This window comes from Poecilia latipinna, unplaced genomic scaffold, assembly GCF_001443285.1.
Source record: "Poecilia latipinna isolate Pla-1442-1.1 unplaced genomic scaffold, P_latipinna-1.0 Scaffold10, whole genome shotgun sequence".
Lineage (NCBI taxonomy): Eukaryota > Metazoa > Chordata > Actinopteri > Cyprinodontiformes > Poeciliidae > Poecilia > Poecilia latipinna.
The window spans coordinates 109,978-127,356 of record NW_015112626.1 but is presented as its reverse complement, the minus strand read 5'-3'; the positions used below and the strand labels follow the sequence as shown (position 1 = coordinate 127,356).

Below are 17,379 nucleotides of genomic sequence, written 5' to 3'. Positions count from 1 at the left end.
GCACACCTAGTTTGAAGTAAAAATGTCGACGCATTTCATATCAACCTATAACCACAGTAAAGTTTAAAGATGGAAGCATCATGGTATGAGGCTGCTTTTTAGTGTGTGGTACTGGATAAATATACTGGCACACTCTTGATAATGAATGTCTCTGTACCGAGTGATCCTCAACACAGCAAAAGAAACTCGAAATTGAGTTGAGAAAAAATAACATAAAATACATAACTGACTAAGTTCATTATTAAACTTGAATCCAATTGAAAATCTTTGGATAACTTTATTTATAGACTGATATGTGTTGATTTCTTTGAATGAGAACGTTATGCGAGTTGTTACAGGCATATTCTGTTAATTTTGTCTCTTTAACCACATTGGATAGATTTACTAAGAAAAATGATGTTTAATGTTTATATTAAAACTCATACGAGGATGGAGTGCTCTGCAGTAAGAAAAGAACAGTAATTTATGATTATGTTATTTATTTCAGCATGTCTATCAGACATTATCAGCATCAATCATACAAAGTAAAAGCAAGCTGATATTTCTTTTTATCCAATTTTTCTAAACAATATAAACTGCCTATTGAAACAATACTAGCAGTACCTATTACCATAAGGTGATGAAAGAGGATTTATTATTGTAAAAAAAAAAAAAAAAAACACCTGCTGACAATGATTTAACAATAACATTAATAATAACAATAAAAAAAACAAATCTGTGTAAACATACCAAAAAAAAGACAATTCTATTTAACTTCTTCCACACACCAACAGTAAACATGGATTTTGTCATGTTTGTTGTGAGTAAAGCACAATTTCCAGCTGCACAGTTCACATCATATAAAGCACATTAAAAGTAAATGTTTGCATTAAAAAAAATACATTTCTTTTCCATTCTGGCCAAGTGTTAGCTAACAATTGCACAACAATTGTAACATGTTCTGATGGCATAAATTAGTAAACAATAAAAAATGTGGTAAAACTGTTCATTAAATGTAAAATTACCATACAAACTGTTTTGAACTGGAGATGTCAAGCATATAGCATCCTCTACAATTACTGTCACCCAGGATGAAGATGCAATATATGTGTTGCTTTTTGGTTTTTGATTTTGAGAAAAAGAAGAAAATCTAATGGAGCTCTAGCAAGTAATTGGCAGGAAACTGTTGGACAATTTTCAACTTGATCGTCTCTGACCAGCCAGAAATGGTAAGAAAAATGTTGTTACTTTTCAGATAACTGGAAGCACCAGATGTTAGGTCAAGGCAATAAAACCTTTTCCATGTGGGACGCTGTTGATATAAGAAGAATGCTCAAACTTAGCTATTTTCAAAAACAGCACTGTGTTTAAAATATAAACCTGAGGAAGCGGAAATGTAAAAGGTTGTATTTGCTACAACTTGTCAAGAAATGTCTGCAGTTCCTTCAGGCTACGAAAGAGTGAGCGACAGCAAGACGTTCAGCGTAAGAAAAGAGAGGTTCAGCAGTGCACAGCAAGGGCTGTCCCACATACAGTGTGACATAACCTCTGCTTAAAAAAAGTGAAAGTTAGAAAAACTATTGAATGCTATTATAAATTATTTTATAATTCTTAAATAACATTGAAATTTGCTAAAATTAGTGTCTGTGAAGCTTTTTGTAAAGTTGGGTCAGAAAATGGAAATCAGATACCAAAAGACAAAAAAAAAAATATAATAATCAGTTGTTATTGTCATAGCTACAATTCCAAAATATGTTTTGTTTGTTTGAATAGTCAAAAGTGATGCAAACTGTGAATTTTCAACGCATATGTCTACAGCAGATTAGAGGGTTAAGTAATTAAATCAGTAATTATTAACTTACTGTTTTGTTCATGCTCTTTTTTTTCAAAGTCGGTCTTTAAAGTGGGGGAAACAAAAGAATGTTTCATTTAAGTAAGTTAGGTGTGTGCTCATATCAGAAAATGGCAACAGGACAATAGATAACCTCCCAGAAAGCTTAAAACAACTTCAACATACAAACAAGGGTGGATGCAGACAGAACCAACAGTAAGGAAGAAGAAAAACAAATTTCAAAGCTTATGGTTAGACAACCGCAACAAAGAATGTAATCACAGTTTCTCCATGTTAACAATCCTTCCATTTGAGAGTTTTGAACACATCTTCACCAGAGATGCCAATAACTACAGAGTTGCTAAATTCTTGCAGGGTATCTCACTTTCAAATTTATGAGAACCAAGGCATCCAAATAACATAAGGAATATGAAAAAAAAATCTAAGTTTTATGATAATTAACTTTTTAGTAATTTATTTCAGAGCAGTGTTTGGGTCTCCATGACCAATCACTCGCTTAGACCAATCATAAGCTTAGAATCTGTAAACAACAGAGTATGAAGCTTTCCACTGGATCACCCAATATGATGGGACCATTTCTAATCACCACACGTGTCTTCTTTTGTTTTATATTAATGTAAAAACAGAAAACATACAGTATATAATCAGGTATCTCTGATAGATATTGACTGACTGACATGTAGGTTGCAGCAGAAATAAGAAGGGCTGATTTATTTCTCGCTGATTGCTTTATAGTTCAGTCGAAGCTTCCAGCGGAATTTGGAAGTTTGCAATTAAAAGTCCTTAAACTGATCATTTATAGGGATAAATGTAAATAACCACACAGCATTTTAAGCAACAGGTATCCATTTGTATGTTTGCTGTATGTCTGCATTAAACCAGGCAGATGGAGACGCAGTTAAGCTTGTTCTTAGTAATGCAAGTCTGACAAACTGCAACCTCTGCTGTACTTCTTTATGTTAAGGCCGGATTAGTAGAGTAACCCAATGCTTCTGCGCCACTTCACCATGTTTGGACAAGGCTTAGAGTAGTAACTCGGCAGGATCAGATAGCCACTGCCACCCGAAACCACTTGCCTCCTCAGTGTTTACATCCCCAGTAACAAGTCTTAGCAGAGCTGAACAGCTCAGTGTTTACTTTGGTCGGCTCTCCTTTTGCAGAATTAAAACATATTGTCAAGAATCCATCGCTACAGGGGCGCTTTAGTTTTTGAAGGCCCCGTAGCGGCTTGCCTTACTAATGAAGTTCTTGAGCAGGTCATGATCCATGTCTGCAAAAGCCTGGGTCTGAGTGACAGCCGTTAGATGGTTGACACAAAACTTGAAGCAGAACTCCTCCAGGTCCTAAAAACGAAGAGGGCTATGTGGTGAGTGCTGAGGAGTATGAGTGACTAGAGGCTACTGTGCAGGACCCCCCTGCCAACGCACTGCAGTGATCTTACCCGAGCCTCATACTTGACGGCGGCAGAAAGCAGAGTGATGGCGTTCTCTTCAGAAATGCCCCGCTTGATAGTTTCCTGACACAATCTTTTGAGCCTCGTCTCTCGGTAAAACGTTGCCAAGTCAAGCAACCCTGCAAACAGGAGAAACGAATCCACAGCATCTGAGTATATTTACAGCTACTTCTGTTTAAGAAATTTTATGACACCATTGACAATTTTGTGAATTTTACAGGGATTAATTGTGAAATAGAAGAAAATTAATAGAAATCTCTTTTCCAATTAAAATTTTTTAACTGCATTTGTATGTAGCCCTATTTACTATGATACCCTTAATTAAAGTCCACAATGCCCTTTAGAAGTTTCTTAATTAGTACATAACATCCAGATGTGTATAACTTTTTAAGCCAGATTCTGTGGCACATTTCACAGGAAATGAGCAGAAGACACAGGGGGCAAATATCAAAGGTTTCAAGGTCAGGAATCAGACCCTGACAGCTGCATCAAGGATCAACAGATAGACTTGGCGTCTCCACCTGTGTGTAATTTAATCTCTGAATAACTACAGCCGTTTAGTGGAAAACTGACATTTGGCTTAAAAACAAACAAGCATTAAACATACTTTTCACTAAGGCCACAGTTCCGAGTTAAAAATGTTTTTATGGTAATACTCTAAATCTTAACTGTTGTGTTTTCATTAGCTGTAAGCAGAAAATCATCATAACTACAAAGAAAAATTAAAAGTTTGAATACAACAGTCTGTGCCAACTAAAGAGTTAGTTGCGCTAACCCTGAAGCACTAATCATAATTAGCTTCACATTAGTTTCACTAATGCTAAAGCTACATTAGCAGCATGTAATGTTTCAGTTGTTGACTGTGTGTTCCATGACTTTGTATTTTTGTGTTTTTATGATGTTAAGCAGTCTGAAATGCCTTGTTGCTGAAATGTTCTATACCAATAAAATTTGATTTGATCTTAATTTGATTTAAAGTGCTACACCAACAAGGTATTTAGTGGAAGCAAAAGCAGAAGAGATAAATTTTGTTCCTGTATTTTTTCTTGTTTGAAATAAAGTTATTGGGGTAGTGGTGGGTGGAGGTTCAGGGGAAGGGAAAGAAAGTGAGGAGACGAAGCAGAACTGCTGCCTAAGCAGTCTTCACCTATTTCAAAATCCTAAATAGTCGATGACCACAACTTCAACACAGATAAAAAAACCTTACTCAACTGAAAGCCCAACTAAATCTGTGCTTCAGAATTTATCAGTAAAAATGATATAACAAAAAAGCTAAGTGCACTAAATGTTTTCAAAGTTTGCAGAAATGCTAAAGCACAAAACAAGATGTTAGCACATTAGCGGCAGTGTGCACATAACTTCTAAAAATGTAATTACTTACCAAGTTTTGTAAACTTTTATGTATATTTTTTTTCTTTTAAATAACCAGAATTACATTTGTCTTTTTGGTTTTAGATAAAATAATGTTATTTTGTAATGGAACCTAAAGAAAATTTATCAAAAACACTATGTGCCAACTCTTAAAATATTTTTCATACCATTGTAATTCTAATGCAAAAACAAGCAAATATTGCTCAGAAGCATGTAATGAAAAACATGTTATTTTGCTAATTTCAATTTAATTTTTGACTAATGTTAATAAAACTCGTGTGGAGGGCCTATGAAGCCGCATGAAGCTCCAGATTCACACGGTGTAGTCTTCTAGTTCTTAATTTACAACCGACATGAAACACAAAGGGTTTGTGGTTGCAAGGTGGCAAAATCTAAATGAATTCAAGAGGTGTATATATCATCACAATCTGGTATTAGACCACATCTGTCTACGTTTATGCTTACCAATAGCATCCTCTGGTGGCAGGTTAATATTGTCTGTATAGAGATACTCCAGGAAGGCTCTGTACACTAAATATGAGAACTGGTGAATTTCTATAACATCTTCATCTGTTTCATTCAACAAAGTACGGAAATGCTCACACCTAAAGAGGGGGAAAGAAGAACAGACTGCTGTTATGACAGGAAGAAAGATAACAGAGCAGTAGCTGAGCATTTGTTTCCTTATCCGTTACAAATTACATAAACATAGCTGCTGTTCATGAGTCAATGCTCAGTCTGATTATTCACAAGATTCCAGTGTGCCTCAAGATCAAACCAATTCCTAGACTTCAAAAGACCAAATACAAAAGGGATCACAGCTGGGCGCGAGGCATTCAGAAGCCTAAAGGACAACAAGGTTGAATCAGATGGAAAAAAAAAAAAAAAAAAATGGAAAAAAAAAAAAAAAAAACATGGCAGTACTGGAGGAGTTATAGTAGGAAAGATAGAAATGAGATGAGACTGAAGATGCAGAAAATTAAGGAAAGACAGCTAAAATGTAAAACAGGAAAGCATGCCACACCCAAAGTGAATGATTCTACATTTTCAGTGTAGTTTCAGTGACTCTGAAACTCTTTAGATTTGGTTTAACAAAAGGAAAAAATGTCTGGACTATTTGAGAATTGCATCAAGAGGAATAGTCTGCTTAGATTTAGTCAAATGCAGCAAACATGATAAAACAGCAAGTGGACCATGATAACATCCTCTGTGAAAAAGCAAGGAGGAAGTGGCAAGCAAGCACACAGACACTACACCACACTAAAAACAAAACACTTTACTATTTTGAAGACTAATTAACTGGATGCAATCGTGCACAACTGTTTCTGTCTTGCTGCGATAAAACTACAGGCTGGCAATATAAATGTCGAGACACACCTAGTAATTTCAGAATCTGAAACATTTTTTTACATCAGTCTGCTTTTTTTTTTGGGGGGGGGGGGGGTTATCTTCAAATACTCAGTTATAAAGCGATTTGGAGACATAACCCGTCATCCCAGCATGATTTGTCACTTTTAAAGCTCCAAGTAATGCCTAATTGGTTCAGAAGCTGGAGTTTTCTCTTAATTAAAACAGTAAAAAACACAAAACATTTTGCTCCGGGACTTAAATCCATTCTACATCGGCTCAGCTGGCTATTGAAGGGAACACAACTGCAAAATCATGCAAAAATAAATGCAAATTTCTCTTAACTGATGAACTTGACTGGCTGTTAGTGTCTGCATTTAGTGCAATCTGATTCGAGAATCTAATGATAAAATAAAGCAAACAGGATATGAAAAACAGCGGCAAAGATTTGCTTGATGTTACACTGGACTGTTTACTGCAGTCAAGTCACATTTCTCTACGTAACTTGAAAGAAAAATTCTAAATTGCAACAACTTTGTTATTGATACAACAAAGCAGTCAGTTTGCTGCTCATTGAAAAATGAAACAACTTTGTTTCTGATGGAAATATTAGGGCTGCACATTTCTGGAAAATGTTGCAGTATCAAAATCTTATCATGAATGTTCTGAATATAGATATTGTGACAAAGATACTAATAATTTTGTCACTGTTACAGCATTGAGGCATATTTCTTGACTCTAGCATTTTGTATTCAATATGCCTGTTGTTGCTTACCATTTATCATTAACACTTATAAAGGTTTTCAACAATTATCTTGTTCCTAATAAACTGATCAAGTTTAATGAATGGATAATTAATAATATGCACAAAAATATTGAAAGCATGTTCTTTTGATGCGATGAAACAAATCAATAATATCAAAATAGCATGAGATGTGCTTTAAGCTATGCTGAATAACGCCTGACTGGGGGATTAAAACTCAAGCCGTGTGCGAGAATCAAATGAGCCAACAGACAAGAGATCCTCTCATGTTTGCTATAAAATGGTGGAAATCGTCCTCATAGCTCAGATAGAAACTATATTCAGTATATTCTGAGCTTTGGTCTGCTGGGGGAGCAGCAGCAGTGTCAATAACTTCTCTCATAAACCTGGAAGAATCACGGGATTCAGCCTGGAGACGTCTGTGCCAGGAAGGAACGTGACATTACCAAATAAACAATCCATCACATCTGCTCCATGACGCACAGCAGGGACAGCCGAGCTCGATCCAACATCGCCGCCGTCATAAAGAACATACTTCAGGAAATAATTTCTACAATTCAAAGCAACAGATTGCCTCTGTGTAGCAGGTGGGCACATCATTTCACTTTCCATCAAATGCACTGTTATAGCAAACATGCCATCAATAGTATATTTACTGTTTGGTTTTGAATGTGTGATGATTTTTTGGTTTACACAGCTGTCTTTGCAAAGGTTTATTGAGAGTTCATAAACCTGAGATCAAAGAAAAATGATCTAATATTTAGTTTGCACGATGAAAAGCATGCAATGTAAGTTTGCCTTTAGAATTGTTTTTGTCTTTGTATTTTCAAAGAACGTAGAAAGTAGGGGTTCACCAAAAAGTGGATTGACTAATAAATTGACCCGATTTCCATAATTTTGGGAGATCAACCAATACTTGCATAAAAAAAACTGATCTTATCTATCTGTGCAAAAGTCTGAAAATCAGCCACTCTACCATTTTGTTTTGCTGTGTTAGATGGCTGACTGACCGACCAAACAATAGCCACCCCACTGTTACCAATTTAGCAATTTTGTCACTATATCTAGCAACAAAAATTGCTATTGGACAAAATTGGAATCTGCAGGTCAGGCTTTTTAAAAATTGGTAACCAGAAAGCTCCAATCGGTGCAATCTTAGCATGACATCTTTGGATGAAATAACTTGCTATATTTTTCAACCTGTTATGATACTTTAGACACTTTTTTGTCTCTTAGCTGCCCCCTTCGCTATCAGCATCTGTGGTCATAAACACAGCTGCTGTCATTGCTTCCTAGGGACACAGGAGAACAATCAACAGACTCCTCGTCTCTAAAGTGTCTTTAACATGTTAGCATGAGATATGGTCAAAGTAGAGGTTTTGCGCCCCAGGCATTATTTGTGTGAGTGTGTGCACTTTGTTGACTGTGCAGACAGTCCGGCTCCTTCCTCCTGACAGTGCAAAAGAGCAAGGGACTGGAATGCACACACTGTGTTTTTCAAGTGTGGTTATAAAAAGAAACAGGGGAAACAATAGGCTGCTCTCCGCTTCCCTTTTACTGAGAGGGAACACTGTCCAGCAAATACCGTTCAAGTACAGGAGTTCATGCTCAATTTGTTTTCATAGAATGTGTGCTCTGCTTTCTTTGTTGGTATTATCTATGTAGAATGATCTAACAATCAGTAATATCCAACAACATTTCTAACAAGAAGAAAACATCTGAACCCTCATGTGACAAGAACAAATCCCGGGACAGAGGACAAAAGGAAACAAAACGTGTGAAAACAAAACAACCATTAATCAAACGACCGTTTATTTTTTCCTACCTGATCTTTAGAAGAGCTTTGTGAACATAGATGCACTTCCCATCGACTAAGAACTTAAGGTCAGAAATCTCTGGACTGTCAAACTCCTTCTTCAAAGACTGGGCAACTGTCAGATAGTCATCTCCATCTGGCAAAAAAAACCACAGGTTATCTTTAATGTTTTTATCTGTATTTTAAAGTCCCATCTAACTTGGTGACTACACACTGCCAGAATTATCTATGATTCTCCAACCGTAAGCTTTCAACATTTTTTTTTATCTTCTCTCCCATTGTTGCTCATTTTGAGTGAAGGCAAAATAAAATATGGGTTCTTGTCCAGGATCGTTTCTCACAGTTCTAGATTTTGGAAGTTAAAACCGGGTCCGTTTGGGCCAGAAGCTATTTACTCAAACACCTTTAGTACAATGTTTTCCCATTTTTCCTTTTAGAAGAATGGGATAAACAGACTCTAGTGTCACATCAAGCCAATGTCTTTGCAAAACAGGAAGGTATGGCTAATAAAAACATTTCTGTGATTGTGATTAACTTAAAAAGCACAAATTTCCATTTTGCATCAGTTATAATTGTTATTATAACTTATATTAATTATAATATTAAGTCAATTATTTTTTTCTAAAAAAGAAATTCTGTATGAAATTATGCTGCTGTAAACTATGAATTGATTTGTAAGGGCTTGCACACAATATTGGGGCTGAATGGGTAATAAAATAAAAACTGCACATGAAAATAATAGTAAACCCTGCTCAGATGAGAGCGTATTTGTAATTTAACATTAGCTTCACAAAATGGGCCGTAAACTGAAAGTAACACTGTTGAAAACAGAGTTCATAAACACTTGTTTGACACTGTGAGGAAGCAGGATTTCCTGTTTATTTCTTAGGCCACTTCCAGGAATTTGTACTTATGACACAAAAACATGTGCCTCCTGAATGAGTATCTCTAACAGGTCAAAGGTTAAAGATAACTATGGCAGCAATTTGAAGTATTCAACAAATACCCCTTAATTATTGAGGAGTACTAGTACCCGGCAGACCCCTTCTTCTAAAAAGGTCAAGAGGGGAAATATGGCAATGAGAACAATTTTAAGTATTCAGTTAAATCCCTGAATTATTAAGAACTGTGGACATCTGGGAGCCTGTTTGTTTTTTTTTAACAATCTTTCTGTTTCTGCACGAGTCTTACCCACTGAGAGAAGGTGCCACGTGACGGCTGGCGTGGCGAAGCAGGCAAACACGTCATCAGTGCTGCTGAAGTGGGTAAGATGGGGGCTGGACACGGCCTGACCTCGACACTGACCCCACATCAGAACTTGCCCGCTCTGCGTCTTAGCAGCTGAAGTGTGGCTGGTGTGACAGGCAGCTACCTCCACCATCCTGGGCAGAAAATCTCAATTCAAACCCAGTTCAGCCTTCTAACATAAGGAGAACAAGTCTAAGCTACAGTGCCCTGCAAAAGTGCTCATAAACTTTAAATTTACTTTTTTTTTATTTTGCATTATAGCCACAAGCTCTATTATTCCATGACATTCCTAAACATTAGGAAGGTTATATGTTCATAATCCACCGCAATTTTTCATAAGGCCCAGAAAGTTCATGCTACAATATATTTCGTAGAAGTCAGATTTTATTTGAACATCCAGTTAATGACTGTCTTGTCAACAAATTCTCCCACATGGGCTGGGGATGTCTGCAGCTGTATCAGAGTAAACAATGGACACCTTGATTGCTTCTGTTATTAATTCCCTCCTTGCCTGGCCGCTTATGTGGACGGTCATGTCTTGGTGGGTTTGACTTCTGAATGAAATAAATTCACTCAGACACAAATTTCTGGATTTTATTTATTAAAAGAGGACTGAATGCAAGTTCATGGAATTGCATGCCACACTTTTCAGACTAAATTTGATTTGATTTTGTGTTTTCACAATTACAGACAACATAGTTTTTGTCTACTACATAAAACTCAATTGGGACACTTAAATTTTTGTTTTTATAACATGACAAAATGTTACAAATTTCAGTGGGCATGGATACTTCCGCAAGGCACTATAAGGACAATTTTACAGGTAAAAATAATTTGCTTGGAGTCAATAACCCTCATTTATATGGAGGCTCCAGTAAGCTGGTGTGATTACTTAACAACACAGTGCAAACAATTTACTAACCTTTCCTTGTCTGTATTTATTAGGATGGGAAGCGCTTGGTTACTTTTATTGCCTGTTCCCAGCTGTCCATAGGAGTTGGCTCCCCACGCATAAACAAATCCCTCATCCGTAAGTGCCAACGTGTGTGCATATCCACATGCCACCTACATTTGGAAGTGAACAATACATTCATGAAAAATATAAAAAATAGTTTTATGAAAGTTTCTGACACTGTGGATTCTTACCTGCACAATGTTGACACCTTGCAGAGCAGCGATCCTGCATGGAGTCTGCTGATTTCCGTTGTTTCCCAAACCCAGCTGCCCATTGCAGTTGTAGCCCCAACCGTAAATCTACAGAACACACATATGAGGTGTATTATAAAATAATCTCAAAACCATATTATAAAATACTGTAAAAATGATGGGCAAACAGAACATGCAAGAATACTGGATTGATTTTAAAGAAATGGCAAAAAGCACCAGTCTATCTTTCAGAAAGAGTCTACTAGATATACATTTTCCTTATAGTTATGTACATAAAAGTAACATCTTTTCAGAACAGTACCCTCTTATTTCCCCTTTGTGTTCATGTTCCTTTTTTGTTTTGTTTTGTTGATATAAATGGAAATGGTAAAGTGAAGAAATGTAATTGATCACAGACTGGAACTGTGAACTAGAGGTGATAATAAGCTCTTGTAATCTTCTCAATGTTTCAAAACCAAAGAAAAAAAAAAAAAAAAAAGATCTGTCCTCATATGAGTATCAGCCAATCGCAGACCACCCAAAATTGAGAAAATCTGGTCCAATATATTGATTGGATGATTTATTGGTCCATCCCTAATGTTTACACGTCAACAGCTGGCACAGATACAACCCAAAACAAAAAAAAATTGATTATACACTACCACTTTACAGTTTAGTTGGTCTGTTACATGAAATTACAACAACACAACTTTAAGTTTGTGGTTTATGAGGTATCAATACATAGGACACACTAGTGTGAAGGTGTTATTCTCATATAAAAGCAGCACATTATGGTACCTCTCCATTATCCAGGACGGCCATCGAGCAGAGCTGGCCACAGGCTATGTTGACCACCACTTTGTTCTGCAGACAGCTGCTAACCCGACGTGGTGTTGGTTGATTGGCAGTCGACCCAGATCCAACTTGGCCCGAGTTGTTGTAGCCCCACGCATACACCTGGTCACAGATGAAAAAAAAAAGTCCACAGTCCCAAAAAAATACAGGCTAAAGATGGACAACAACAAGTGAGCAGACAAGAAGGGAAGACTTACCTCTCCATCACTTGTGAGAGCGATGGTGTGGTGGGAGCCACAGGCCACTTCTGTCACCCTCTTGCTGATGAGGTTGGTGGAGACCAGGGCAGGGGTTAGACCATGGTTGGTGGTCCCATTTCCCAACTGGCTGTAGCCATTGTGACCCCAGGCAAACACCTCCCCGTCTACACAGCAGCAGGAAAACTTGTATTTATGTTGTCAAAGTGGTTAATATTTTAAAAACACAAGATAAGAAGTAATCCAAGTCAAATGATTTATAGCTGAGGTCTGGCAGTGTACCCAACATATGCAGCCGATAAAATCAGATTAATAGAGCTCGAAACCCATTAGCTAGAAAGAGAAGTTTAAGACACTTTTCATAGAGAATAACAAATCATGAGAATAAAAGAAAAACACATACATACATACAAACATACACACAACAATCTTGTCTTGTAATTCAGATTTATGTTACTTTAAATGGAAAACAAAATTAACTATTTCAATGCGATTTAATTTGGCTTAATAAATAACTGCACCTTAATATAGTGATAAATTTAAAACATTTAGAAGGAATTGGTAGTACAAACAATGCAATGTTAAACTATTCATACCCCATGACTCTCATTGCATCTTCTCTCACTACAAATATTAACTTTAAAGTGATTTTTTACTTGATGGACAAACACAAATAGGGCAAATTTGTGAACTGAAACAAAAGACACGGCATTTTTGTATTTCTAATTTTTTTAACTGATAAAAAAATGTGAGAACTTTGATGTGCATTTTGTATTAAGCATCCTTTACTATGATTATGGGAGACAGGCAAGAAAGTAATCGTTAAAAGAAAGCCATACGATGCTAAATGCACAGCACATTGCTCTAAACATAATTCCCATGGTGAAACCTGGTGGTGGCAGTACTATGTTATGTTTTGACTAGAAATTTCTTCAGCAGTACAAGGAATCTGGTCAGAGTAAACCTGCAAAAAAAAGCATGTCTGAGGCTTTAACCCTGCCGCTTCCCTGCTGTCCGACCGTGACATCTGCAGTGCTCATCCTGAGCATCACGCTGCGGGACTGAACATCCTTTAACATAAACTCCATAAGATACAATGAAAAAGATTTATGTGAAGTTATGCTTATGTGTTGGAATGGTCCGGTCAAAGTCCAGAAATCAAACCAACTGAGAATCAGTGGCAAGATTGAAAAATGCCGTTTACAAACACATAATGCAATCAAAATGAGTTTGACCAAAATTTGGCAAAGAAGAGTGGTTAAAACAAATCAATCTCTAAATGTTCTAAGCTGGTAGAGACAGATCCACAAGACTTGAAAGTGCAATTTTACTTCACAAATAATCACTGTGGTAAAAATTTGACAAATATCAATATGAATACTTTTGCAAGTCACTGTAAAAACATGTGTTGTTATTTGTTTTGGCTTCCATTCCTCTACCTGCCGTTACAATTTCACCTGGAGGTCAAATAAAGATTTTCTGAAGTATTGTGTTGCGAACTGATTACCTGCAGTGGCGATAACCACATGCGGTCCTGTACCATAGCTCAGGGACACAATCTTCTTTCCGCACAGGATATCAATCCTGCGCGGCTCAATAGTGCTTTGAAGGTCTCCGAGGCCTAAGCAGCCACTACAGTTGGTGCCTAAGGCAAAGACCTGCAAACACCAAACATCACAGCTCAAGTCATGCTGATGCAAAGAAATTGTACATATATACCACATATTACTACTATAATACTGACTGAGACTGAAAGGTCTTTGATCTTGAAATGATTTTTTTTGTATGCAATAAGAATCAATAAGTATTTAATTAAAATAAAAACCTATTATTATTGTTATTGTTATGTCCTACAGCTACAGTAAAATTATCATAATATCCTTATTTTTTTATTGGCATACTTATATTATTGTTATTATCATTATCAGTAATAATACTAATATGTTGCAACTGCATGGAAATTACAAACATAAATTATATCAGGGTTTACGTATTTTGTTATGCATTTTGTTGGGATAGCCATTATTCAGCTTATTGTTATCAATAAAGAGAAGGAATTGCAGCAATTGGTCTAGGTCCTTAGATAGAGTTTCTGCAGGTTTCATCAACTCTAATTTAAGACAAATTTATGAATAAATTTAAGAAAGAGTAATGGTATTAATTGTTTGATTAACAAAAGATATTGTGACGTTCTTATTTTAGTTAAAGACAGTTACTGTTCCTTTTAATATTTTCCCTTTATCCACATTTGTGTATTAGCAGCTAGTTAGTGGTAGCCTCAAAACACTGAACACAATGAAGTTTTGACAGAAAAGTTCTACTAGAAGAAGAGTACATAGAATGTACGAGATTAAATAATAACTTAGTTCAAACTATAAAATGATCTTTGCATCTTTGCATTACTATTATTATTATTTTATCATTATTACTATTATCATCATTATTATTATTACTACATCCAATAACCTTTAAGGGACATGTTTACTAGGGAATAATAATAATGTAAACCTGCCACCAAAGAAATATTACCATTGACAGGACAAATGTCTGCTTGCTTGAAACTGTTACCTGTTTAGTCCACTTGTAGGAATGAATAAACATGGATGCACAGATGGTTAAATATAGAGCATGCTGGGGTATTAGGCCAATATGGCTAAAGATAGTCTCATTCTATCTGCTTATCTCTCTGCCGAGAACTGCCCCTCGTCTCAACCTGAGAATCAAGATCCTATAGCATTGTTTTTCCCCTTCTGTTGACACGAAAAAGAAACCATCAAATCAATATCCTCAAAGTAGGTTAGGTCTATCAAATCAGGCCAGCACACCTCCGTCCAAACAGCAGGATTAAGGTGCCTTTGCTTAAAGACTGAGCCTTACCTCATCATTAACAGTAACGTAGAGAGCTTCGTTAGCAGCACTACCGAAGACACAAGCCTGGCGGATAAGCCGTAGTTCCTCAGGAGGAAGGAGTGCAAACACTGGCCACTTCCCCACGTCCAGCATGCTACTCAGCACAGCTGTGACAAGATAACACAGAGAAAACAGAGCATTTACGTAATTATGGTCCTTATAGTTTTTCATGATTTCAATTATTCAGAAAAAAAGCTGTCACCCTCTTACTTGTACATAAAACCTGGAGTTCATTCTATACCCTCTCCATTCAATATATGTACCGCTCCAATGCATTTCCCTGACTTCCTGAACAACATAGCAGATAACTACTACTTAAAATACAAGCATTTCTGTGGATCAAAAATAATCATTTGGATACTTGTGTAATAGTACTTTGGGAGGTGAAAAAAAGAGAGCACAATGGCTGATCAGAAAGTTTTTTAAAACATGCTAATATCAGTTTTCTACAAGTCCTGTCTTCCAGCTACAATTAACTACAAGATAACTTTGTTTCATACCACTGCTGAGTTAAGTTTGCATTCCACTAAGACGGTGAGAACATTGTGATCAATGTCTGAGTTATTATATTTACTAATTAAATAACCTTTTTTAAGATTAAGTTTTGATGGATGGATGGATGGATGGATGGATGGATGGATGGATACACAGACATATAGATAATTATTCTCTGATGTGGATGGATCGATGGACGAAATAAAAAAATGCTATGCCTTATTTTCTTAGTTTATTTTCTTTGTAAGAAAATAAACTCAACTGACAAAAACGATTACTATCAGTAATGTGTCAGTGAGTAGCATACCTGCTTACTAAAACGAGTTCCATTCTCAGTAGTTGAAAGTGTTATTGAATGTTTCAAAAGTATTAACAAATTTCTACAACATAATAGTACATTGTTGTCAGTGAAAAGCATACAGTAGAATGAGGCTGATCAAGCAATGTTCAACGCCAAAACAAAGTTCTTCAAACATCCTAACAAGGAAGTTTTAATGATAGGAATCGTTCTGCTGTCGCCTCATAAGTAATCATTTCAACCAGCATTTAGCATAAATTCAGACATCACCCATGGCACTAAGCATAAGGTTTGCCATCACTTCAAATGCTAAAAAACATGCAAATAAAGACACTCCGTCAAACAAGATAGCAACAATAAAGTTTGCACCAAAACACCACAGAGCTTAGCATAAAGAGCCCCGTAGTTACGGGAGGGTTTAAGCTGTTGACGTTACCTTGACAGTTGTTCCAGCTACTGTTTCCTCTTTAAAGTAGTTTTCTTATCAAAAGGAAAACTTAAACATTGCAGAGGGAATCATGTTGGCAGCGGCTGTTGGTTGTCATAGCTAGCTTTGGTGGCTACATCAACGTCCTGAAGAAAAGCAAAGCAGTCCAACAGTTTACTTCCTGTCGCCTGATGGTGGCTTCACGGAAACTCGGAGATAGGAACTTCGACAACAACGAGGCTACTGAACATACATAAGGTTGCACTATAAGTGATCTCTTGTTCATCTATGCACTGATTTAAAAATATTAACAGTTGTTAACTTATTTAAGTGTTCATGAATAAAACCCGCAGTGGCAATTTTCTGATGCTTGGGAAACTGCAGTGATTACACCAGTTTTCATCCGCATTGGTATTGGTATATAGTAGGTTATAATGACAAATATACTTTTGTATTTTTATAAATGTCCTTTTATATTTTGTAGTGGTTTATGTAACATAAATTTTAAGTTCTATTAAGTGCAATATACGTTGTGTGTGCATAATAATCTATATGAGAGGAGGGAGGTGTTGGTGCCTATCTTTTCATGTTTATTGATAGTGTGACCTGGGCAGCATGCACAGTATCAGCATTCAGAAAGACCCCAGGCTGCAATTTGACTGGTTAGTCAATTATTTAAACATGATACTTTATTCTTTTACTATGAGTTTGTTACAAAATATAATGTTGTGACTAATTTCAATATTGTGATTAAGGTCATTCTTTCAGGCATTCTAGAACTTTTTAAGAACAAATTTATGCCCTCTTCTGGTTTATTATTTTGATTATGATGGTTATCATTTTAAGATTGGTCTATATAGCTATTTTTGATTAACTATCTTGTTCAAAAACCTGTAAAACAATCAAAACCCTGAAATCTGTTATCTCGCTTCAGTCTTTTTAACTGATTTCAGTATTTTTGGCTATTGTTAGTTATCTGGTATACTGTTCTCTGTGTGCTTGCTGTATTTTAATTTCTTATAATTATACTAATTATAAAAAATAAAAAGATATCAAGCTGCAAGGCAGTAGAGCTCTCACTAAAATCAAATGCTAAACATCTTGTAAGGATATCATAATGTAAGTCATTAGTAATTGCTATATATTTATTAATCTGGACTGCTCACATTTATTTTAACTCTTCAGAAATAACAAGCTTCCTCCTGCACAGCTATGACTATGA

The 17,379-nt window shown here is 36.2% G+C and overlaps 1 protein-coding gene across 2 annotated transcripts; it reads right to left on the bottom strand.

The window, feature by feature from the left end:
- Positions 1–462: 462 nt before the first annotated feature.
- rcbtb2 (regulator of chromosome condensation (RCC1) and BTB (POZ) domain containing protein 2) lies at positions 463–16,358 on the bottom strand. Of its 2 annotated transcripts, none has more exons than XM_015029270.1 (12): positions 16,167–16,358; positions 14,905–15,044; positions 13,535–13,685; positions 12,028–12,194; positions 11,774–11,932; positions 10,976–11,083; positions 10,752–10,894; positions 9,773–9,963; positions 8,591–8,717; positions 5,121–5,260; positions 3,273–3,403; positions 463–3,174 (listed from the first exon to the last, which is right to left on the bottom strand). In XM_015029270.1, exons 2-12 carry the CDS (start codon positions 15,028–15,030, stop codon positions 3,034–3,036), a joined length of 1,584 nt encoding a protein of 527 aa, XP_014884756.1. In that variant the 5' UTR covers positions 15,031–15,044; positions 16,167–16,358; the 3' UTR covers positions 463–3,033. The 2 variants fall into 2 exon arrangements, with proteins under 2 accessions (XP_014884756.1, XP_014884764.1); XM_015029278.1 differs by lacking the exon at positions 16,167–16,358 and adding an exon at positions 14,596–14,777 and having other exon boundaries at positions 14,905–14,997.
- Between the last annotated feature and the right edge of the window lie 1,021 nt (positions 16,359–17,379).